The sequence below is a fragment of the Coregonus clupeaformis genome, chromosome 10 (genome assembly GCF_020615455.1).
Source record: "Coregonus clupeaformis isolate EN_2021a chromosome 10, ASM2061545v1, whole genome shotgun sequence".
NCBI classification, from domain to species: domain Eukaryota; kingdom Metazoa; phylum Chordata; class Actinopteri; order Salmoniformes; family Salmonidae; genus Coregonus; species Coregonus clupeaformis.
Genome location: NC_059201.1, coordinates 23,648,328 through 23,675,076, shown reverse-complemented (window position 1 = coordinate 23,675,076; position 26,749 = coordinate 23,648,328). Strand labels below are relative to the sequence as shown.

Here is a 26,749-nt window from a genome sequence, read left to right as displayed (position 1 = left end):
TTGAGGACACAGGTTATGTCTGGGTGATTCTGGCTCATATCACCATGATGGGGAGTCAGATGTGCCCGGGCTTCTCTGTCCACTGTGCCCTTGCCTGACAGACCACACCTCTCTCCTGCCTCCCTTCCTGGCCTGGCACATGGCAATCATACCAGATTACTAAATGCCAACGGACAGCTTAAGACGCGACAGCTGCCCCTGCATCTTGAATGTCTGTCCATTACATTCCCAGAAGTGTTCAAAGGGAGGTGACATTTGCTGTGTAGTGCCTATAAACCCGCTACCTGCTGTCCTTGTTCCTACTTATTCCATACCCCCCGTCCTGCAATGGCAAAGACCCAACATGGGGCACCAGCAAAGCCAAATAGCACGCTGCGCTTGACATTCATCATTTATTGATGTGCCTTGCTTTAATTGCAGGTGGAGAGCCTCTCACAGTGGTTAACTGTGGGGAAGGAAGGCCCTCCTGCCTCGGCCCCACACTTACTAACTCAGCACGCTGGGCTGTGCTCAATGCTGGGGTTATATAACCCTGGTGACACTCAGCTGCCTGCCTGCCTGCCGCCTAACTGGGTTTTCCTATCCTGTCCCTCTCCACACACTACCCCCTACTCCCTACTCACTACTCACTACTACCTGCTCTGCTTATAGGCTGAGAGGGAGGATGTGCAGTCATTATGCACTAACTTGGAGTGGGGTGGAGGAGGGCTTTGATTGGTGTGTGTCTGATTGAAGATCCCTTCAAGCACAACCTCTGGTCTAATCCTTGGATAGTGAGAAGTATAGTGAGATGTCATTGTGGGAGATGCTGAACTACGAATTCCTAGAGATACAACGATTTGTCAATGTGAAAATCCCCTTAATCAAGTATGGACAAGATTGTATTTTCACATTTTGTGTAGTATTCAGTACAGACAACCACACATTGTTTTTACTCATAGCCATTTCAAGACAGCCTCTCTGTTTTAATATATCTGGATTGGGATTCATTTATCTGCATAAGCAGCAATAGCAATGATACATTTAGTCTTCAGTAGCGCAGCTGTGGCTGACATTAATGGTAAGGTCCTTGATATCCACACTGTTATTTCTCAAAATTAATCCCCCAAGACAAGCAGCGAGCGAGGTAAACCTGGATCAATGCTGGTGCTCGCAGACAAGGTCAGTGATTGCTGAAGCCCGGGCTTACATTTCTCTCTCAGGTTGTATTTCCACTACTTTGAACACCTCAGTGACTCGACATTGGTCTAAATACTGAGGGATCGGTTTGTGCTAGCAGCTGTCAGGAAAGTGGTGTTTCGTGCAGACTTGATTTTTTACAGACTAAATAGCATCTCACATCTTTTAGATTTGGAGTGGAATTTGAAGCCAATGATGATGTTACACAAAACGTCTTACATTAATCATCCTGAATCATCCTATGCTCAAGGCACACACTGCATAATAGAGAGATACAGTGGAGTTGGAATATTAATAAACTCATAGTGTGAAAAGTAAGTAGGGACTTTGCCAAATTATATCCGCAGAATGTGACTGGCCTATTTGTGCCTTAGAGTAGACTTGCCCCAAATACACTCCAGCATCTCCCTCCATCTGGCAGCCAATATAAAGATCTTCAAGCCCCGCCCCATCACTCTCTAGTTACCACACTCAACCACCATTATCACACTGAGAAAGAGAGAAGAGGTGGGCCTCAATGACCACTTTGATGGTGTTGTTTATGCCTAGTGCTAATTATACTGACATCTTATGGTAATCGGGCCTCATTTCAAACCTAAATCAACCCTTCGAAGTTTCCTATTACTCAACCTGGCTCTTATGCACTGAGTTAGACAGCCAGCAGACCTGAATTTACACACAAGATAACAGTTTACGACTGAACATCAACAGAACAGCTCTCCTCAGGGAGTTGGAGGCCATTATACCTGCTAGGAGTGGTGCTCCACATGCATTTCAATTTGGAAACCTCTCCATTTTAACTAAGTCTCTCTGTCTCAGTCCATTTCATTCTGAGCTGCTTGGCAATTACTCAGCTGGCACAAACATGCCACAACAGGATGGGAGGAAGGGATGTCTTAAACACACTCATGAATATAGTAATTAAACATGTTGATTAAAAATAAATTACTGTTGGAAATGACACTCATACAGCCTGGATTCTGCAATTTAGAAGAATAAATCACTTTGAGTCTTGAGTCTGTCTAGAACTAAATTTCTGGTTCAAAACAAACAAAAAAGGCAACAGTGAGTCAGCTAATTCGGTATCTATGATATAAAACCTGTTAGTATTATAACTAACATATCATAGCGGCGCTAAATCCTACAGCGGCGCTAAATCCTACATAGAACCAAAGCACTATTAATATGCAATGTCTGGCTTGGCTGTAAATACAGAGATGGTTAGCCGACCACAGGCTGAGTAATGCTTCTCATAGATCCTCTGCCTGGCAAGTCTTCACACAAGTCACCAGTTTAGTAATGAAAGAATGCCCAGCCGCCATGAAGCCTGGCAGTTAGGGTATAACAGAGATGTGCTTTTCCCTTGCAGAGCACAATATGAAACACTCTATCATGGTGCTGGAATAGGTAGAAAATATGTTATTTTGATGAAGAAGCTGCTCTCCTGCCCTGAGCGATATCACAGGTGTGCTTTACAGCAAACACATCTCACTTCAGCTCACACCCTAAAGCAGGGATGTGAGACATTGGTTTACGGATGACGAGGTATACTGTATGTGAGTTGCTGTTATTCACTGACAACTGGAGCTGTTTGCATTGCCAAACACAATGTTTTCTGTACATACAGAAACAGGTTCTTATGTTATGATGATCCCAAGGTTGGGAATTACTACAGAGGGTCACTACTGGTAATAATGGCTCAGGCAGGCAGTGCTTCTATTTACCCATTGATATATACTCCACATTCTCCCATTACATCCCATCAGACAGAGCCTTTTACTATTCCATCTCCCTCCATGTCTCTCAGGAATCCCGCTCCTCCACTCCACTCTATCCCTGTGCTACATCCTTGGTCTAATTCCATTTGCCTGTTGATACAGATCCCATTGGGGAAATCTAATTGAGATTCTGAATTAAAACCTGTTCCACTGTTGTGGTTTGAGACGCAGTCACTGGTCACTTTGTGTTTTACTATTAAGGATATAGATTGTAGCCACACATTGGCTCGATGGCTGTTAGAAAAAAAAATATTTGTTCCCATCATGCAGTTGTAGTGCAATCTACTGTGACAGTGCATCAAAATGATCATTGTATAACCCGAGCTGACGTTCAGCTCGCAGTGCAAACAAGGACGAAGGTTTTATGTGCAGTTTTTGAAAAGGTCACAGTTGAGACTTTTTCCATTTTCAGGGATAATAATAATGTAACGCTGTCTGTCACCTTCGGACAAGATTTTCTTGAAAATTGAGATGTAACTGTGAGGCTGTCTATCAAAGCATTGTCTCGTCATTGTCAGAGACTCAGGGATTAAGACTGTAGGACAGTGAAGTAATATTCAGTTTGAGGGAGGACAAATAAAACAATGACATTCATTATTGAAATATAAATTATTTTTAACCTGGATGTAATTTTTGTATTGTTTCAGTGATTATGTAAGGGAGAAGGAATGAGGGGCTATACGTTCAATGGAAAATAATGAACAAGTAAAAAAATATATATACAGTGCCTTGCAAAAGTATTCATCCCCCTTGGCGTTTTTCCTATTTTGTTACATTACAACCTGTAATTTAAATGGATTTTTATTTGGATTTCATGTAATGGACAAGCAAGCGTCACCATGAAGACCAAGGAGCTCTCCAAATAGGTCAGGGACAAAGTTGTGGAGAAGTACAGATCAGGGTTGGGTTATAAAAAAATATCTGAAACTTTGAACATCCCACGGAGCACCATTAAATCCATTATAAAAAAATTGAACGAATTTGCCACCATAACATACCTGCCAAGAGAGGGCCGCCCACCAAAACTCACAGACCAGACCAGGCCATTAATCAGAGAGGCAACAAAGAGACCAAAGATAACCCTGAAGGAGCTGCAAAACTCCACAGCGGAGATTGGAGTATCTGTCCATAGGACCACTTTAAGCCGTACACTCCACAGAGCTGGGCTTTACGGAAGAGTGGCCAGAAAAAAGCCATTGCTTAAAGAAAATAATAAGCAAACACATTTGGTGTGGGACTCCCCAAACATATGGAAGAATGTATTCTGGTCAGATGAGACTAAAATTGAGCTTTTTAGCCATCAAGGAAAACACTATGTCTGGCGCAAACCCAACACCTCTCATCACCCAGAGAACACCATCCCCACAGTGAAGCATGGTGGTGGCAGCATCATGGGGATGTGGGGATGTTTTTCATCGGCAGGGACTGGGAAACTGGTCAGAATTGAAGGAATGATGGATGGCGCTAAATACAGGGAAATTCTTGAGGGAAACCTGTTTCAGTCTTCCAGAGATATGAGAATGGGACGGAGATTCACCTTCCAGCAGGACATACTGCTAAAGCAACACTTGAGTGGTTTAAGGGGAAACATTTAAATGTCTTGGAATGGCCTAGTCAAAGCCCAGACCTCAATCCAATTGAGAATCTGTGGTATGACTTAAAGATTGCTGTACACCAGTGGAACCCATCCAACTTGAAGGAGCTGGAGCAGTTTTGCCTTGAAGAATGGGCAAAATCCCAGTGGCTAGATGTGCCAAGCTTATAGAGACATACCCCAAGAGACTTGCAGCTGTAATTACTGCAAAAGGTGGCTCTACAAAGTATTGACTTTTTTTGGGGGGGGGTGAATAGTTATGTACGCTCAAGTTTTCAGTTTTTTTGTCTTATTTCTTGTTTGTTTCACAATAAAAAAATATTTTGCATCTTCAAAGTGGTAGGCATATTGTGTAAATCAAATGATACAAACCCCCCAAAAATTCTTTTTAATTCCAGGATGTATTGCAAGCCACTGTATATATTTGCTGCACTTTGTTTAGTTTAACCTGTTTTCTATTGATACTTCTTTGTATATATCCATAAAATGATGCTAATTCATGATTTCGACTGGCTGAGAGGAGTTTCCTGCCTCCCTTATGAAAACAGATTGCAGTCAGAGTGCAGTATAACTGCAGTACACTGCAGTATAACTGCAGTTAGAGTGCAGTATAACTGCAGTTAGTCTGCAATTACTGCGTCCAAAATACCACAGTCGATTGCAGTTACTGCGCTTTTACTACAGTTTCAAAACTGAAAAAAAAATTTGTAAGGGCTGTCTATCTCATCCTGACTCCCGACTCGCTCAATACTATGGGACAGCTGGAGATCGAATTTTAATATTGAAACAACGTTGCAAATGTCGGCGAGACAGACAGCAAGGTTTATACATAATGTTAGTTTAAAAGACGTGAGATAATGTCTAGATGCTTTTTATAGTGGAGATCAAGTTTATAAATTGCCTGGCTGGGCTGATGAGACAGTGGATTGCGCGGTCAGATGGAACAGGGTAAATAGGCATTTTAACGTCATAGATTTAGCCGGTGGTAACGTGGAATAGACACCGGCTGGAATGTGGTATTAACCAATCAGCATTCAGGATTAGACCCCCCCTTTGTATAAAGGGAAATAATGCACGCTCTAGAATGCCCTTCAAGCCAATCAGAAACAAGTATTCAACAATGCCATAGTATAAAGCCCTTTATTCTAGTCTATGATATCAAAAGGCTAAAGCATAAAATATGCAAAGTACAAATAAAAAAGGTAATACATAAAGATGCAAAGTATTTTGTAATATGAATATTAATTAATCATAGATTTCATTATTAATTTATTTGCTAAAATCATGACAATCAGTAATAGAAATAAAAAAATCAGAGGGAAACAACCCTAATATTTTCACACTAGGAAGTGACATCACATGTCATGAATTTGTCAACATGTTAAAGGCACGCCTCCTTCATAGCATGAGATAAACCCTGGCACATTCTGAGACAGACAAACATTCGATTGACTGCTACTGTGCTAAGTTCAGGACTGTCATCTGCATGAATATGACTTCTCCACGGACATTTGGATTCTTTCTCAATAGCAACAGAGCATCGGGACCCAGCTGGGGAGTGTTTTGTCGAGCTCTGCTCTGCCGGCGAGTTGCAGAGCACAGGGAGGTAGAGAGGGAATAAAAAAAAAAATGGTATACACTAAAGCTGTGTTACTGTGGGATTGTCTATCCTTTTAGATCAGCAGGCAGATCAGATCGACAGGCATTCCCACACAGAGACCAGAGACAAATGGAGGGATGCAAAAATCTCCCTCTTCCCTTGATCTGCCTGAGACTGACTTACCCCGGCGCGTATCCTTTTGTGTCAGAGACCAAGGCGTCCTCCTCAGTCAACCCCCCAAGATCGACTGTGGGTTAACCCGGCGGACAGAGCCCCCTCCTCAGCCCCCCTCCCCATTGTCTGTGCCGCCAGTTTCTCTCTATTCCTGCTTCTCTATAGTTTATATTTACCTTTGCTAAGCTACCTTCCTCTTTCTGCTAAGCTCTCTTTCTCTCTCCCTCTATCACTCTCTCTCGCTCTCTCCCTCCCACTTCTTGCCATCTCCCTCCCCTAGCTTCTTCAAAGCCAGCAGTTTGCTATTCTATCCAGGCTGCTTGCTACATGATCTCTTGGAACACAGCGCTCAACGCTGCTCTCTCGCTGCCTGATGCCGGAGCTGTCTCAGATTTTCATCTCAAGAACGGCAGGATGCTCCTGCACAGGGATTGATCCCCCCTTTTCCCCTCTCGTTCTCCCCTTCCCCTCCCCTTTCCTAATCTCCCGCCCTCTGACCCTCACCCCCGCTTCTCTTTCCCGACACCCCTTGCCATTCTTTCTCACCCCAAGCCTCCTCTGCCCCTCTCTGCTCTTACCCCCTTGACCATGTTGCCATGTGTCTGCTGGCTCCATCCTCTCCTTGTCTTGCTGTCCTCTGTCTTATGGGCTCAGGGAGAAAACTGCCCAACGAGCTGCCTGTGCCCAGATCCCCACACTGTGGACTGCAGCGGCCGTGGACTCACCCGTCTTCCTGATGAGATCCCCTTGGATGTCCGCAGGCTCCTTCTGTCTGACAACTGTATCCCCCGCATTCCCTCTGACTTCCTAGTGCTCTACAGTGACCTGGTCTACCTGGACCTGCGGAACAACTCTTTGTCCCACATCGAGCCGGGCACCCTCAGCACCTCTTCCAGGCTGGTGTTTCTGGACTTGGGCAGCAACAACCTGACTGAGATCCCCTCGGGGACCTTTGGGCAGTCCCGTAGCCTGATCAAACTCCGCCTGGACAACAACCCCTATCTGAGCATGGTCAACGAGGATGCGTTCCTGGGCCTCACCTCCCTGCGTGAACTGGAGCTGGAGCGTAACGCCCTGTCTGGCCTTCAGGTGGGGGCGCTGAGCCAGTTGCCCTCTTTACGGGTGTTGAGACTGGAGGGCAACCCTTGGGTGTGCAACTGCAACTTTGCCAACCTGTTTGCATGGCTGGAGGAAAACAGTCACAAGCTTCCAAATGGTAAGTGTCTTCGTCAGTGGGATGTCACTTTACTTACAGCTTGCTTGACCTAAATAAAGGAAAGTCGTGCACCATTAAGATTATATTATTTTAGCAAATCCTCTGCCATGCCATTGCTGTGTGTTCTATTTATATTTTCCCAGTAGAAAGAGGAACCCCTTCCTCTGTTCTAATTTTGGCTCCCTCTTTCTTTTCCCAACCTGAACCCACAGTGCCAGGGAGAGTAATGAAAGACAATGAGAGACGGGCTCTAGGGGGAGACCTTCAGGGGGATGGTCTCAGATACATTTCACTACAGACTGTCTGCAGCTTCATCCACATCAGCAAAACAAACACAACAACAGAAAGTCAACACCTCATGTTTATGATTCTGCTTGAGCATGAGATTTATGTTGCCATGGCTGTGTGTGTAGTGTACTGTCCAAGCCAAACACCTGCCTCTCCCCTCAGGCCGGTGGTCTATTAATGTTTCACTAAATCAATCAATTAGTGAGCGCTGTTTGTATGGAAGCTGGAGCCCATCCAGTCCTTTACTATTGTGTTTCTGCCTGGATGAGTTAGGTAACGTTATGGCACTGATGTGTTGGTGTGGGCCCCCTCTCTCTCTGTGTCTCAAGGACACTCTCAGAATGTGTGCACGACATGCAAATATGGAAAACAACAAAAGACAAAGGGGATTACAATTCTCCCACAGGAGTGTGTATCCCACAAAGGGTAAAATCTGCTTACATGGCGATGATTAGACTGAACATCCAAACCCAGAAGCTATTGTTGTGGGATTCATGTGTTCATAATGCAGAGGGAAACAACGCCTAATTGTAGAGATTGTCATTTATTCCACTCTTTCAAGGTAGAAACATAACAAACCCCAGACTACAGGATACACAGTAGCCTACTAACCAAACACTGTAGCAATCCAATATATTCATATTTTACAACTTTCAGATTTGACTCCACATTACTCCAATCACCATTTGTTGTATTTGGAGATACTAACAAGAGCCACATGTTGTTTGCTTGACATCACATTTGAATATTATTTAGATATTGTCCTTGAAAATGCAGATGACATCGCAAAGGTTATTTATTTGTTGAAGTCTATTCATAATAATCATTCAAGCAAGACTATGTATAGCCCACCAGATAATACTATATAGAACCACTAACATGTAGCACACTATGTTGTTAGAATATTAGGGTCCAATAGTTCAGGTGTGCTGAATCTAGACACCCCAGATGATATGTTTCACACTGTGAATGTAAATATGTGTACTGTATTCAATTCCAAGGTAAAGCCTCACAGCATAAAACATCATGAATATGTTAAGTCGGCATATGAACCAGTAGATACAGTACATAAATAAGCATGCACAGCTGTCACTGTCTCCAAGCCAAGGTCGTTCCACGGGGGACATACTGTAACATGATGATCTACATAAATATGGGACATCAACACATTGTAATGACAAACATTGTCCAATCTCATGTTACTGTATCTGTATCCTTTTGCAAATATGATTTCCCCCTGGGTTTGATGGAGAAAGGATTACTTAGATAAACTGAGATATACAATCTATAATTCAGGCAAACGGGGTAAAGCTGGCAACAGCCCAGGGATCCATTCCATTATATCTGTTTGATGAGATAAACTTTAGTCTGTGGATATGGACATCATGTTCACATAACCTTACTTTGTTGTTCTTTTTTAATCATAGGAATGCGAGAACAACAGTAGTTATGTTTTATAGATGCTTGTGTGGAGACAAATAATATTTCTAATAATACTTTCCACCCTATGCAAGCAGTGGGTGGACATTGCAAACGGCTGACAACTAACAAAAACATCCTCACACATTGAGTTAGTGCTTTACCATGTAACTGCCACCCCTCTTCCTCTCCCTCCTACTCCTCAATAATAAAGCAACCGCAAAAAGCTGGGGCTGTATGAGAAAGAGAAGTTGATAAATTGGCAGGAATACCTCGTACCCCATTGTAAGAGGCTGCAAATGCATTCATCACTGGTCCTCAGTGTTGTCTACTGCAGGCTGTAATGAATTATAGTAGAGACGCTGGCCAAGCACACATCAGCAACAGCAAACAAGAGGCCATGGGCCCAGCGAGCCAACCCTCTGGCATACCTGCCAACTGGTCCGAGACATGCACTCTCAAATTGAGTTAGCGGTGCAGCTTCTCACCTCATGTAAGGCACTTACATTCAAACCAGTCAGTGTTTACTGTGTGTCCTGGCTAGGAGGCTTTAGCATGAGACTGGTCAAAACCACCTACCAAAGATTTTAAAAAACATAGTGACCTTTTCTATTTAGCATCATCAATCAAACACACACACCCACAGGGCACAGACGTCGGATAAACGTCACTAGCGTGAATTCAACATGAAATTAACAAAACATTTCACCATGTCGTTGGATTTAGGTTAAAAGTTGGATGAAAAAAATATGAAATGCCCTTAAATTGATGACTTTTTGCTATTCCAATCAGTTTTCCACATTGATTCAACGTCATCATATAGATTTTTTGGGGTTGAAATGACATGGACACAATGTTGATTCAACCAGTTTTTGCCCAGTGGGCACTCACACACACACTTTATAGTTTTATGTTGCGGTAGACCTGAAGAACACTATGCAGTTTGCGTCAGAACTGGGAATATGCGTGATATTTACTGCTGAATGCATTCGCAATTTAGCAATTCATAGAGCACAGGGGCACAATGTTCTGGAACTGCCTCTGTGCTCATTAAAAATAAGAAATGTTGCTGATGCATATAGATTAAGTCAACAAAGCTGTAAATCTGAAAGCAAAAGGAGAACTTATGATTTGAAGTCCCTGGCTGCAGCTCCAGAGGCCTTTTCAAGTAAATGTAATTTCCCATGGGTCTGGGATATCAGAAGTGAAATAATACTTGCACAGAAGGTTTGCTGAAAATCTGTGCACGATCTAACCAGTCTCTTCTCAACTGCTCACATTGTAGAGGAATTGTTGTGAACCACACCTACAGAAACTGTTCCCAAGGGCAAATTATAGAGTCAGACTCACCTACACACTGCTAACAATACTAAGTTGGTATTGCTGAATTGTTGGTATGGGTTGGTGTGAAAACTTCAAACCGCCCTAAATATTCTCAGAGTATTATGAAATGACCTAATTCATGAGTGGTGCTTTTTGTGTGTGCGTGCGTGTTTGGGGTTGGAGCTGTTGACCACCACTATTCCTGCAGTGTCAGATGAAAAGTCATTTATAGAACGAGGTTGATTTGATAAGCTCCTCAATATGTATCAACCCTTCACAGAACCATGATCAGTTTCGTCCTTGGGTGCATGATTTGTCATAGAGTAATGTTACCCTTTAATCCAGAGCTAAAATGGTAGTGGTTAGGCTTGATGCACAAACCGCATCAACAGACAGTTTATGTTACCACAGAGTGGACATGGAAACATGGAATAATGAAAACATGGACACATTCCTCCATCCTTATCTGTCAAATCATTCCCAAATGACCACACAGGAATCTCCATCAGATCTACAGGAATCTCCCTCTGTCCTAATCCTGTTGTTTCACGTTGTAGATATGATTTTATCATGGATTAGACCCTGTTTAGCATTACTCTAGCAGCAGCAGTGTAAACATGCTCTGGAGACATTTGTGCCTGTTAATTTCCCATGTGCTAGATACCAGTCCACTGCACTGTATACGGCATGTCTCTGTTTGCATAACTGTGATTGGGTCACTGTGCTGAGTGGGTTGTAAATGCCTAAAATCCTGGGCTTTTATGGATTAAAAGTGTCGCTGTCCAGATGACTGTTTTACCAAATGGACAGATGCGCAAGACATATATACTGTATCTATACCTGTTGATTATGTATTAGAATCCCTCTTGACTGTGGATCCCCATAGACAGTCATTGGGATAATGTGACTGTTGTTAAATGAAAAATAACTGATCTTAATCTGAGTAATGTGTCATGATGACCAACCTTGCATATCAATTGACAATCTTTCTCCATAAACCTGCCAAGGATACAGTCTTTGTAATCAGATGTTTGTCAGTCCACTCTAAGGGGACGTTCCTGTACGCAGGTCTGCCTGTGTGCCACTAATCAGGGGCCTAAATGTTTCATTAGGGGAATGAGTGTAAACATGATCCACTGCTGTCTCCAGTGCTCTTGGGTTAAGGATGAACAAAGGCCATGTATCATTTAGAGCAACACAGTTCTATAGCACAGTGGCCGGGTGGGTAACAGGAGCCACAGACACACACAGGGCAAAACAGGACAGGGCGGCCCAGCTTCCATGGGTCCCTTGGGCCTAATGTGTCACAGCTATCAACACCGTTCATGATCCACTGCGCATGTGACAGGGTCAAAGCCTGAATTTTCCTTCACAGCCTATCAGGTTACTTCCCAGAGAGCTGCTACCACACTGCATGAGCAGCTCTCTAAATATGACCCCACTGAGAATTCCCTGGCTCTCCACATCACTGTCTCATATACAGTATGGAGTTAACATTGCATTACATTACACAATTATCAGCTGTCTTTGCCTCGGGCATGGATGTCAGGGAAAATGTATTATTCCACTTAGGGAGTGAACATTATTTATAATGAGGGTTACATGGAGAAAATCTGACCTCTCTGAAATGAAAATGGATGGCCCTCCCTTCAGCAAAATATATTTTACCTAAACCCTCCCTGAACGCTTGAAAAAAAAAACGATACCCAAAATAATAATTAAAACATAAAGTGGATAGCAGAGAACATGCCTACCGTTTACTTTAACTTCCTGGACAGACCAGAGCCTTAGATATGCCGTTTTAGAAACTGTTCTTCGTCCTGTAAGCATTAGATGGCAACGGAGGAAATTTGATAGCGCACAGGGCTGCAGGCCAGAAGATTGTGGGTTCACAGACCACTGTGGACAAGAGTAGTGGTGGAAAGATCACCTTTATAGTAAAAGCATTGCATGAATCTATCGTTGTATTTGCAGGTCTGAGAAAACATTGCAATTCTACTTCATTTTACATATTAGAAGAATGTTTTTAAATACCAAACAAATTACCTAAATTACAGGCTAAGAATGGACAGAGAGATAGGCCTATGTGTTCATTTTATCATATTTCTCAAATGCCAAATCAGCGTGTCTTGTTTGCAACGAAACTGTCCCTGTTTGCAAATAATTAGATCGGAGATGTCATTAGGAATCTGAGCATGGTACTACAAAAGTTAGGCCTACCTTTCCACCCCAGACAGAGTAGGCCTACCGACGCAGAAAAAGGTAAGCTTTAACTACTGGCTACTCTTCATCCGTGGCTTAACACAACAAGTGTTTCCCTAAAAGCTTTCTGGGTTTAAACACCGTCTATTGTACAGAAAATGAATAGCTTAATCAATTGATAGTGACATAATTAGATTACTTCCCAAACAAAGTCAATTTTTTGTCTCCTCGGCTATAGAGGGTTGTAGCTCAGCCTCAAATACATTTCAAATATATGAAACAATGATATCCCCACAGAACAAAGCGTTGTTATCGATCACTTTATATAATCACATCTGTTTTATTTTCAACAAAATCTTAAGCTAACAAGGGGTAGGCCTGTACTTTTTGCCATTTTCTTTAATGAAAGGTAGGCCTATGGCATACCCTGTCATACCCCCTCAGTTCGACTCCTGGTTTTAATTTAACAGCCCTGACACGGAGGTAGGCTATTTAAAAAGTGCATGGTGGGTGGAGGAATTGGCCGACAAATCTATGGATGTAGCAGCCTATAGACACATTTCTTCTGTCAAACAGGTAGGCCTATCTATCATTTCTTAAATATGAAGAAATAGGCTCCAACACAAAGCCCTCTTGTTGTTAAAATGAAGATGGTTCAAATGAAGTATGCCTACTCGAATTTGCCTACTATCAGCACCATGACTTGTCCATTTCCGATTGATTGTGCCACGGCTGCTGCTTCAAGTTTCAGCACCACAATGTAAGTTACTCGAATCTGGCTTATTGTGAAGTCAATACATCTGATAAATACATAATGGGCAAGAAACATTGTTTTTGTTAAAAATCTATTATAGTAGTAGCAAGCTATCAAAGTTGACCTCCGGTCCTTCTTCTCATATTCGCCCTTCCTTCTCAAACTGAACAGAACATAGACTACAGGCTAGTCTGCGTGCAAGATATATCATTTCTGGGAATAGGCCTAATAAAAAAGTATTTTCTGAATAATTATTTGACTCTCCTCATGAACTGCCACTATAGACCTACACAGCACAGCATTGGTTAGGCACCACAAAACAAGTTTTCATTAGCAAGAGCAGAGCGAGCCGGAGCTCAAGGTTGGAATATCCATTGCAGTGTGTAATGCAGCCTAGTTTTATTTACACCATCCCAGCAGCGCAAAATACTTTGGAAGGAAGTACATTTTCTTCAAAATATAACTTTGCTCTGTGCTTCTTCGAGCATGTACTTAATAGCCTTTAGCCTATAGGCTATGGATAATTTGAGATGAGGGGCGGCATCGGGCACACATCGATATATAGCCTAATAAGCAACTAATTCAGAAAAACAGAGAAATATTGACATTTCATCAATTACAAATTACATGACCTTCCCCTGGACTAGATTTAAAAAATACTAAACCCTCCACTTGAAAATGAAAAAGCATGACACTCCCCTATTTTCCTCCAGGTACCCATTCTGTACATGTTTATCCATCCCTTACTTGAGAAGACAGTGTATTTGACCTTGACCTCATTTAATGTTTATTTAATATTGAAAAATTAATGCAAGCTGACATTGAAGTGTATAGGTTAGCAAGCAATCAAAAAAGTGCTATGTGAGTAATAGATGTCTAAATGGCAAGTATATTATTCTGACCAAAGACATTTCTAACTAGTGCTTTATACAGTTGTGGGCTTGTGTCTGTTGAATGAGCCATGCTAAACGTTTGTGCTGAGAGTATCCCCATGTGACTATGAGATCACTGAGTCCCTGTGCATAAGGAAATCCCTTCCTGATTTAAACGATTCACCGTTGGCCTTGCTGTCACATGAAGGGTTGTCAATTTGTTCATTCAGACACTCTACCCCATCTCTATTTGTCTCTTCTCACTCTCTCTTTCCCTCTGACTCTCTGTCCTTCTTCTTCTCAGATTTCTTCTCTGTGATTGTCTTTGAGTAATTTCCCCCTCTATCTCTGTCTGTGTTATTATGTCTCTTTCTGTCTGCTTCACTTGTGCAATATTACAATCAGTCAGGCTCAAATTAGGGATTGGAGGATGCTTGTGCACCCAATACTAAAGGCTACCATAAAGCAAGGGCCTTCCTATTATTCACCTGCAACCACTGGATTCCCTGATTTGCTTGTAAATACAGTAATACAATACCTGGAAATCAGTGGCGGCTCCTGAAAAAATTCTCAGGGGGGGCAATTTTTCTGATGATTTAGGTGACCTACACACATTTTAAAAAAGATATGTCCAGCAACAACATGAAGACAGGGGCAGCATATAAGTCAATACCAGAAGCATTTATTGACTGATCTCAAAAGTGTTGGCTTACCAGGGTTGGTGGAGCCCTCAGTTTCATCTTTGCCTCGCAAAGCTAACTCAAACACTCCGCAAAACTTGTCCACCAGTATCTGTCTTTTTATCTCACGTTGTACATCTCTTAAAGCCTGTCTATCACCCCCAGCATAAACTGCCTTCTTCCTATCAAGTAGTGATTTTAGATGTTTTGATACCCAAGGCTTGTTGTTAGGGAAGATTTTACAGGTCTTAGTAGGCACAACTGACTCAACACAGAAGTTTACATAGTCTGAAATAACCTCTGTGAGTTCATCCAGATCAGAGCTGCTGTCCTCAAATACCTCCCACATTGTACAGTCAAAACACCCCAAGTGATACTGTTGTCATTCCAGATCTGGACAGTTTTAACTGTGGGTTTCTCCCTCTCCAGGAGGCGACAGTAAATTGGCCTGAGGTAGACCACATTGTGGTCTGATGTCCCCAGAGGAGGTCTGGTGGTGGCAGAGAACGCCTTTGGTATTGTCCCATAGCACAAATCAAGAGTCCTATTTTTCCTAGTGTGACATTTCACATACTGATGGTATGTGCGCAAGACTTTGTGCAAGGTACAGTTGTTAAAATCCCCTAAAATAAATTTGGGTGCGTCGGGGAGATGGATTCCAGTTTCTGTGACAGATTATAAATAATCTCTGATGCCTTTGTTATATTAGCTTTTGGTTGAATGTACACAACGGTAACAAACAATTGGGGGAACTCACGGGGCAGATAGTAAGGTCGCAGTGACACAGAAAGCAGTTCAATGTCGGGGGTACAGAGTCGCTCTCTTACCAGGATCGATTTACACCACTGGTCGCTGACAAGCAGGCAGACGCCCCCGCCGTGAATTTTCCCTGTGACTGTCAGATCGCGGTCCGCTCTGACCAGGGTGAAGCCGGCCGGCTCCACTTCTCTGTCCGGGACTCTGTCATCCAGCCAAGTCTCAGTAAATGCCAGCAAACAGGCCTCCCGATATTCGTGTTGGAAGCGCAGATTCGCTGACAACTCATCCGCTTTCCCCCTCAGTGACTGGGCATTAATCAGCAAGGTGGTGGGTAAGGGAAGTTTGTTCTTAATTTTTTTTAAGTCGTTGTCTGATTCCCCCGCGTTTTCCACGTTTGCATTTGGGTTTGTAATCCACTCGCAGACAATCAGGTATTAGATGGGCCATTGGGATATCCATCGCGTTCGTATTTGAGTTGCATTGTAGTAAAAACTCCCTGCTGAATTGGATTCCGCTGCCAGCAGCGTTTTCATTATTTAGTCCGTTCGTAGCGGGTATGTACACGATCAACAAGATCAGTCCAACACCGTGACCCCACCACTGGAAATCCATGGTTGGCAGAATGTTTGTAAACTAAGTGTACAAATTAAAAACATAAAATAACGCCACTAAGTGTACAAATTAAAAACATAAGATTAAAAACATAAGATAACGCCACACCAAACGTCACACACACTGCAGGTCGCAACAGAGACGCTGCTACCCGCTCTTTTCTTAGTTACGTTCATGGTTATGTTACGTATGACGAAAGCGCGTAAGTGCAAGCCCTCAGACACCCATAGAGATTGTATTGAAAGCTCTGAAATTTGAAAAAAATAGATTTTACATGGGAGTCTATGACAGACTTCTGGGCGATTTTCAACCTGACTGAAATCGCCCCAAAAGGGGGGGCATTTGAAGCACGACTTTAGCCTGATTGGACATTTAGTGGCAGTGTGGCACTGTGGCAGATCAGACGTCTAGATTACAACACTGATAACTACTGTTGCCGTGATATAATTGATTAGAAAAAAAATCCCTTCCTTTTCCCGTTTGGCAGTGCGTCGCCCATATCGCCCTATTGAACACACCGCCCCTGCTGGAAATTGCAAAAACATACCTAGACAGTAAACAAATAAAAAAGCCCATTCCACAGTTTAATTGGAAATTATGAGACTTTTGCCTTTATGCCATGGGTCCATCTAATGATTCTCACTTCTCTGGTATCGACATTTAATCAATCACTACAGCCACTGTGGTGTTGAAGTGGGAGGAGAGACAAGCCTCCGATAACAGCCTACGACAGCCAGCTAGATCAATCACTCAGGAGACAGGGAGTGGGTTACAAAAGGACAGCTTATCCCCAAGGCTGTCTGTATTCCTGGTTGTAATCCATCACGAGCAGACACTGGCTGTAACCTACCCATGTGGTTGCAAATACCTGTGCCTCCTGGCCAACCTGATTGGTTTCTAGCTGCATCATATTCTATGACTCCAAACATTTTGTTGCCCATATATATGGTGATTACATGTATTCAACATGACATACACTCTAAGAAATAAAGGGGCAAATTGGAACCAAATAAAGTTATTGAGAGCGATGCCATAGGGGAACCATTTTAGGGTCCCTGAAGAACCTTAAATGAGATTGTTCTTTGAAGAACCATACGCAAATCCAAAACCAGAAATGTTTCGTCCCTCCAGGACCGGAATTGAATAGCCCTGCTGTAGGGTTCTAAGCCTTATTTGCATATTTCCAGGGTGCCTTTCGAGTGAATCTTAGAGTTACCAGTAAAACCCATGACCGTGTTTGCTAGTGACAGAGACATGGTTGTTGCCTTGATACATTTTCTGTCCTCTGGCCTTCACCAAGTGAGATGCTAAGTGACTATATTGTCATTTAAATTAAATTATTTAAGACAACACAATACATATTTCATAAGGCCTTCTTTTGAGGGCCTTGTTTTATCCGATTACAGTGCCCTGAAATTCATAATTTACTGGCCACATCAGGCATGCAAGTCACATTATGCTGGCTTGCAAAGTGATATGTACTGTATACTGAACAAAAATATAAACGCATGTTGGTCCCATGTTTCATGAGCTGAAATAAAAGATCCCAGAAATGTTCCATTCGCACAAAAAGCTTATTTCTATCAAATTTTGTGCGTACATTTGTTTACATCCCTGTTAGTGAGCATTTCTCCTTTGCCAAGATAATCCATCCACCTGACAGGTGTAGCATATCAAGAAGCTGATTAAAAAGCATGATCATTACACAGGTGCACCTTGTGCTGGAGACAATAAAAGGCTACTCTAAAATGTGCAGTTTTGTCACACAACACAATGCCACAGATGTTTCACGTTTTGAGGGAGCATGGAATTAGCATGCTGACTGCAGGAATGTCCACAAGAGCTGTTGTCAGAGAATTTAATGTTAACTTCTCTACCATAAGCCACCTCCAACATTGTTTTAGAGAATTTGGCAGTGCGTCCAACTGGCCTCACAACCGCAGACCAAGTGCAACCACACCAGCCCAGGACCTTCACATCCAGCTTCTTCTTTTTTTATATATGGGGGGGTTGTATCATTTGATTTACAAAACATGCCTACCACTTTGAAGATGCAAAACATTTTTTTGTGTGAAACAAACAAGAAATAAGACCAAAAAAAAGAACAGCAATTACAGCTGCAAGTCTCTTGGAGTATGTCTCTATAAGCTTGGCACATCTAGCCACTGGGATTTTTGCCCATTCTTCAAGGCAAAACTGCTTCAGCTCCTTCAAGTTGGATGGGTTCCGCTGGTGTACAGCAATCTTTAAGTCATACCACAGATTCTCAATTGGATTGAGGTCTTGGCTTTGACTAGGCCATTCCAAGACATTTAAATGTTTCCCCTTAAACCACTCAAGTGTTGCTTTAGCAGAATGCTTAGGGTCATTGTCCTGCTGGAAGGTAAACCTCCGTCCCAGTCTCATGTCTCTGGAAGACTGAAACAGGTTTCCCTCAAGAATTTCCCTGTATTTAGCGCCACCCATCATTCCTTTAATTCTGACCAGTTTCCCAGTCCCTGCCGATTAAAAACATCCCCACAGCATGATGCTGCCACCACCATGCTTCACTGTGGGGATGGTGCACTCGGGGTGATGAGAGGTGTTGGGTTTGCGCCAGACATGGTGTTTTCCTTGATGGCCAAAAAGCTAAATTTTAGTCTCATCTGACCAGAGTACCTTCTTCCATATGTTTGGGGAGTCTCCCACATGCCTTTGGGCGAACACCAAATGTGTTTGTTTATTTTATTCTTTAAGCAACAGCTTTTTTTCTGGCCACTCTTCCATAAAGCCCAGCTCTGTGGAGTGTACGGCTTAAAGTGGTCCTATGGACAGATACTCCAATCTCCGCTGTGGAGCTTTGCAGCTCCATCAGGGTTATCTTTGGTCTCTTTGTTGCCTCTCTGATTAATGGCCTCCTTGCCTGGTCCGTGAGTTTTGGTGGGTGGCCCTCTCTTGGCAGGTTTGTTGTGGTGCCATATTCTTTCCATTTTTAATAATGGATTTAATGGTGCTCCGTGGGATGTTCAAAGGTTTTGATATTTTTTTATAACCCAACCCTGATCTGTACTTCACAACTTTGTCCCTGACCTGTTTGGAGAACTCCTTGGTCTTCATGGTGCCGCTTGCTTGGTGGTGCACCTGGCTTAGTGGTGTTGCAGACTCTGGGGCCTTTCAGAACAGGTGTATATATACTGAGATCATGTGACACATAATGTGACACTTAGATTGTACACAGGTGGACTTTATTTAACTAATTATGTGACTTCTGAAGGTAATTGGTTGCACCAGATCTTATTTAGGGGCTTCATAGCAAAGGGGGTGAATACATATGCACGCACCACTTTTCCGTTATTTATCTTTTATAATTCTTTTAACAAGTACTTTTTTTCATTCCACTTCACCAATTTGGACTATTACGTGTATGTCCATTACATGAAATCCAAATAAAAATCCATTTAAATTACAGGTTGTAATGTAACAAAATAGGAAAAACGCCAAGGGGAATGAATACTTTTGCAAGGCACTGTACTCCTGATCAATAGAAGGCAACTGTTCAAAAAAGGAAATTAATGGCTGCATTCTCAAGAAAAGGTTATCAGTACAACCTCTCAAAATGTATTTAATTTTTTCTAAGTGTAGAAAAGACATTAGATCTTTCAACCAGGCTGATACAGTGGGAGGTTTGGAGGATTTCCAATTAAGCAATATCTGCCAGAGGGCTATGAGGGAAGCCAACGCTACAACATCTGCTTTACTTTTAGTGAGACTAGGCGCATCCGGCTTCTTCACCTGCGGGATCGTCTGAGACCAGCCACCCGGACAGCTGATGAAACTGAGGAGTATTTATGTCTGTAATAAAGCCCTTTGGTTGGAAAAAAACTCACTCTGATTGGCTGGGACTTGCTCCCCAGTGTGTGGGCCTGGATCCGAAGTGGGTGGGCCTATGCCCTACCAAGCCCCTGCCCAGTCATGTGAAATCCATAGATTAGGGCCTAATTTATTTATTTAAATTGACTGATTTCAATATATAAACTGTAACTCAATAAAATCGTTGAAATTGTTGCATGTTGCGTTTTTATTTTTGTTCTGTATAATTCTGTTTGGAATCCAGCCAGAGTGGGGATGTACAATTTGTATTAACCCGCAACATGCATTCAGAATGACTGCCAGGGTTGGGAAGACTAAGACATGAGACTACCTTAAACATCTAAACTGGAACAGCCATCCAAAAACATATATATTCAAACAAACAATTATACAAATCAACCTGTGGTTTTGGTTTAACACTGGTTATTAACACCAACACTGGGGTTATGTTACACCAATGAGTATTAATTTAACTCTTTACAGTGTTAATTTAACTCTTGAATCTACACTAGAAATGTTACTCTGAAAAATCAACACTAGTTAACACTGGCCAATTTGCTGTGTGCTATGAAAGGGACACATCTGCAGGCTTCCATACATTTCAATAACCTTTTAGAATTCTAAAGAACCGTAGATGCCACGTCAAGAACCCCACACTTAACTAAAAGGTTATTTATCGGGCAAGAGTTCTCCAAGGAACTTTACGAGCTGAGGAAGAACCATTTACGAACCTTTCAGTGTACTGGGGTAAATCTACCAGGATATAAAAAAGGAAATGCTGGTGTGGTATTCAAAGTGACAGTTTTCTGCAAGCATTCAGACTAAGTATGTTGAGACTGGGAAATAAGATACAGATTCCTGTGCCATAATGGCAATGCTTCTGATAAGAATGACGGAGGATTTGGTACACTAGCTGTTTATGTCGTGGTCCTCTGTAGCTCAATTGGTAGAGCATGGCGGTTGTAACGCCAGGGTAGTGGGTTCGATCCCCGGGTCCACCCATACGTAAAAATGTATGCACGCATGACTGTAAGTCGCTTTGGATAAAAGCGTCTGCTAAATGGCATATTATTATTATTATGTCAATCATATTCTGTCATGCACATAATAACTTTGTGGCCTTAGGTATAGAAGCCATTTATTGAGACTGTATTCTCAGCACCCAGAACCAAATCTTAACTGTCTGTCAAGAGAAACTACAGAGACTGTGACAGGGACTGAGGAACCTGTCTGTCATGTGTAGGAAATCAAACTAGGATGTTTGTCTAGTAGACAGACAGTATTTTGGAGAGAGTCCCAGTTAGAATTCTCATGTCAGAATTATATAATCGGAAGGATTTGTGTAACAGGTGTCCACTGAAGCTTAGGGCTCTATTCAATCCGGAAGTTCAGCTTTACAGCATGATTGAAATTTAAACGCAATATTCCTGCTTTATCGGAGACTGTATTCACGGTAAATGCTGCATATGTCGGCTAAATCGGAAATTGCATTTACATTTCTATTGTGGAATCTGTAGTGCCTAAATAGAGCCCTTATCATATGTAAATCACACTAATACTGTATATGACCGGAGGCACAGTGGCCCTAATCCCTGGCTCTGCTCACTGAAAAACTCTCTCAATTTGGGGAAAAAAAGCTGCGGGTGGACCATGGTGCATTATATAACCAAATGTTTCTATATTAAAGAAATGGTAATAGCATGAAACTGCTCCATTTCCACAAGAATCAAGGACCATTGTTTTCAGTTTAAACCGATTTCACCCTTTTTCAGTCATTTCCACATACCGAAAAAGTGTTTGTGGCCTCATGCATAATGTATCTATAAAAATGATGTGTTAACCACAAGATAATCAGCACAGGTTAAAAATATCCGCCGTCACCTATGCAGGCATTCATTTAGTGATGGAGGAAAATGGGGCCTGTCGTCGTACATAGTTAATACAGTAACTCCAACAGGACTCTGTTAAACAGGCAAACTTTGCTCTCCAATCTCATTAATCAATGTGTACGGAGATGCTGGGGCAGAATTGCCAGAGACAGGCCCATCTCAGAGCCTAAGGCTGGGTCTCCTGGGTCATGAGTTTGCCATGCAAAGTGCCGTGTGAAAAGTAGAGGCCATTAATCTCTTATTCAAGTGGACAATACAGCTGGTTTTAGCAATGTAAAGGATCCCAAGACTATATCCAACTCCTCTCAACTTTGAGTGGAATTTATATGCAGCCTCTTTATAAACTTTCTTGGGCTGTCCAGGTGAACTTTCCATCTGACCATGCAATCCCATTTTACACCTGTTTTGTAACATGTAAAGCCTATAATGTATAGGTGGTACACAATTACACTGTTGTGAAAAACAGTATGGTTAGGTGTATGACGTTGTCATGCACTTCAAAGATTTATGCAGAACAGCAATGATGCAGTTTTAAATGAGTGGACATTTTTTATTTTAGTCATTTGCAGATCCTCTTATCCAGAGTGAATTACAATTAGTGCATTCATCTTAAGATAGCTAGGTGAGACAACAACACATCACAATCGTATCATGTACATTTTCCCTCAACAAAGTATTTATCAGCAAAGTCAGTGCTAGTGGGAAAATACGTTGGGGGCGACCTTTCGGTTGTGCCAGTAACTGAAAGGTCGCTGGTTCTAATCCCCGAGCTGACTAGGTGAAAAATCTGTTGATGTGTCCTTGAGCAAGGCACTTAACCCTAATTGCTCCTGTAAGTCGCTCTGGATAAGAGTGTCTGCTAAATGAAAAAAAAAAAGTTGGGTTTCAGAAATTTTCGAAAGATGGGCAGGGACTCCGCTGTCCTGACTTTAGGGCGAAGCTTGTTCCAACATTGGGGTGCCAGGACAAAGAAGAGCTTTGACTGGGCTGAGCGGGAGCTGCCCTCCCATAGAGGTGGGAAGACCAAGAGACCAGTGGTGGCGGAACGCAGTGCTCGGGTTGGGGTGTAGGGTTTGAGCATAGCCTGAAGGTAAGAAGATGCAGTTCCCCTTGCTGCTCAGTTGGCAAGCATCAGGGTCTGGAAGACGATGCAAGCTTTGACTGGAAACCAGTGGAGTGTGCGGAAGGAGCCGGGTGACATGGGGGAACTTAGGAAAGTTGAACACCAGGCGGGCTGCGTCAGGGGTTTGAATAAGTTGCAGGGGTTTGATGGCACAAGCGGGAGAACAGCCAACAGAGAGTTGCAGTAGGGGAGAGCCGGGACGAAAGTAACACGGGGCGAAAGCAACACACTCAGTTCTCAGATAACACAGAAGCTAGAATGATGTAGTGAAGTCAGCACGTTCCTAATGCGGAGGATGAGCCCTCTGCAAAAAAATAAATAAAACAGCCCAGTCATGTTTTGGCGAGTTATCAACAAAAAGTGGTTTTGAGCAATGTAAGTAAAAAAACAGACGCGGAAGGGGTTTTCGGTTGTAGAGTTGTATTTACAGTTGTAGTTGTTTCATTAAGGTTCCAAAAATATGTCATTTTCTTAACTAAGTGACTGCATAGGTTTCAAGTATCAAGCTAGCTAGTCTTGGGTGTTAGCCTAGGAGAAGATACTGGAGAGACAGGTGGGACGAAGTAACACAAAGTTAACTGATGACCTGGAATAAAATAAAATTAACATTTAAGCACAAGCCATTGTCTCCTCTAGTTCATATTGCTTTTATTATTAAAATATCAACAAGTGTCTGAATGTGTTAAATGTATATATGCCTTAATCAATTGAATTGATGGATCAGCTTCTCACATAAGCTTGTATCAACAGGTTAGTGATTACAAATATTTATACAAAGTGTGGGTCTAATCCTGAATGCTGATGGGTGTCTATTCCACAAGTTACCACAGGCTAAATCTATGACGTTAAAATGCCTATTTACACTGTTCCATCTGACTGCGCAATCCACTGTCTCATCAGACCAGCCAGGCAATTTATAAACTTGATCTCCACTATAAAAAGCATCTAGACATTATCTCACATTTCTTTTAGACTAACATTTAGTTTTCAACAGCGGAGATTTCTATAAACATTGCTGTCTGTGTCTGCGACATTTGCAACATTGTTTCAATATTCAAATTCTATCTCCAGCTGTCTCATAGTAATGAACGTGTCAGTCGGGTTGAGACAGACAGGTAGGCAGCTTTTCTCAGCCAGTCAAAATCATGAATCAGCATAATTTTTATGGATATATACAAAGAACTATTAATAGAAAACAGGTAAAACGAAATGCAGTGCAGCTAGTTTGAAGTCTTTCCAGCTTCAGTTTGAAGTGATTGTGTTCGCTGTGTTGTTGGCTAGCTCCTCTGAACAACAGTGTCCTGACTAGAAAGCACATTATCTATGCCAGGTGAAATCGCACATCATTAGCTCATTGTTATGGATGTATCCAAATAAATGTCACTAGAAAACAGCTTAACCTCTATGGGATCGGTGTCCCGTACACGGGACGGTTGGCCTAACGTGCGCTAATGTGATTAGCATGACTGTTGTAAGTAACAGCAAACTTTCCAGGACATAGACATGTCTAATATGGGCAGAAAGCTTACATTCTTGTTAATCTAACTGCACTGTCCAATTTACAGTAGCTATTACAGTGAAAAAATACCATGCTATTGTTTGAGGAGAACGTACAACAACAAAAAACGTATCACGCAACTGGTTTGATACATTCACCTCTGAAGGTAAATAATGTTCTTACATTCAGTAATCTTGCTCTGATTTGTCATCCAAAGGGTCCCAGAGATAAAATCCTGCATAGTTGTGTTTGATAAAATCCATTTTTATATTGAAATGTAGGAACTGGGTTCTACAGTTTGAACCCCTGCTGTCTCTGTCTCCACACCCACCGCGCCCTGCCGTCTAGATGTGTGAAAGTTAGTGTATAAGCTAATGAACCATCATGTATGACATTCCTGGGAGTGTGTAAACTTACATTTTGTATTACCATATCATTTTTGTATGTTCTCTATAGGTAAGTACTTGAAAATGTATCAATTGACCAATTTGGCACATTTGGGCAGACTTAATACAATATAGTCCTGTATTGCAATGCTTCACTGGATCAATCTGAAACTTTGCACACACACTGCTGCCATCTAGTGGCCAAAATCTAAATTGCGCTTAAACTGCAATATTAGATTGTGGCATTTATCTTGCATTTCAAAAATGAAAAAAATTGAAAACGCATGTTTTTTTGTTTGTCTTATCTTTTACCAGATCTAATGTGTATATTCTCCTACATTAATTTCACATTTCCACAAATTTCAAAGTGTTTTTTTTCTCCAAATGGTATCAAGAATATGCAGATCCTTGCTTCAGGTCCTGAGCTACAGGCAGTTAGATTTGGGTATGTCATTTTAGGCGAAAATTGAAAAAAAGGGTCTGATCCTTAAGAGGTTAAATAAATGCAAATGTAGCTACTTCATTGTTATTCTGGCTGCACTGTTTGACGTGAATGTAAGTTGGCTGTAGTTGGCTAGCTAGCAAGCAAGGGATAAGAACGTTGCCAGCCAGTATGGCAATGGAACATTTAGAAAGAATGACTTGGGTCGCAACCCTAGATTTGTGTCGGGACTATATCTTGTGGTAGGATGAAATAGTATGAATAAAATCATAAAAGTAACGTTTTTAATGAAAATATGTCAATCATTATTTGAATATGTTGGTAACCCGTTGTATAAAAGTGATAATGCCCTCGAAGCCGGTGTTTGGAGGATATATTGGCACGGTTTGCCGGTCCTCGCCTTCATCTCGGGCCTAACAACACCTGTGCCAATATATCCCCCAAACACCGGCTTCTAGGGCATTATCACTTAAATAGCTTTATGATTCTGGGTGTCAATTATCTTGTGCCAAGCCATGGAAATGTGATACGCATGATGAGTTTGCCATTTGTGAAGAGAATAAAAACGTTTATTCTATTAAGACACAATGAGTGTGCATAACAAGGACAGCTGGAGCGGACCTGATTGGTAGGGCTAAGCATGAATAGTCATTGAAAATTGTGAAAAACATCTCCTACTACATTCCCATTAAAGTGAGATGATAAAATGATGGTTGATATATCTATTATGTGATCCATTTTTGTCTGATTAATATTGTAGATATTCTAGGAAGATAAGAATAGAGGAGAGAGAGTCAGCTTTGGCAGAGTGGAGAGCCTCTGTGACACAGAGGAGAGCGGTCTCATTTGAATGAGCCGCCTTGAAGCCTGACTGGTTAGGGTCAAGAAGATCGTTCTGAGAGAGATAACGAGAGAGTTCATCAGAGACAGCATACTCAAGTGTTTTGGAAATAAAAGAAAGAAGGGATACCGGCCTGTGTTGGTTTCTTGAGGAGGGGAATGACTGGTCAATTTGAAATCAGACGGGACGCAGCCAGTGGTCAGGGATGAGTTGATTAGGTAAGTGAGGAATGGGAAAACGTCTCCAGAGATGGTCTTGAGAAGGTAGGAGA

At 42.1% G+C, this 26,749-nt stretch overlaps 1 protein-coding gene across 2 annotated transcripts in view; it reads left to right on the top strand.

The window, feature by feature from the left end:
* Positions 1-5,950: 5,950 nt before the first annotated feature.
* LOC121575370 (leucine-rich repeat-containing protein 38-like) overlaps positions 5,951-26,749 on the top strand; it is a 39,543-nt gene continuing 18,744 nt past the window's right edge. The window contains exons 1-2 of one of the 2 annotated variants that reach the window (XM_041888427.2): positions 5,951-7,541; positions 7,754-9,983. In XM_041888427.2, coding sequence (XP_041744361.1) covers positions 6,914-7,541; positions 7,754-8,007 — 882 coding nt within the window. In that variant the 5' untranslated portion in view covers positions 5,951-6,913 and the 3' untranslated portion in view covers positions 8,008-9,983. Of the gene's footprint in view, positions 7,542-7,753; positions 9,984-26,749 lie in introns of those variants that run through there. The other variant, XM_041888428.2, reaches the window with a different exon arrangement.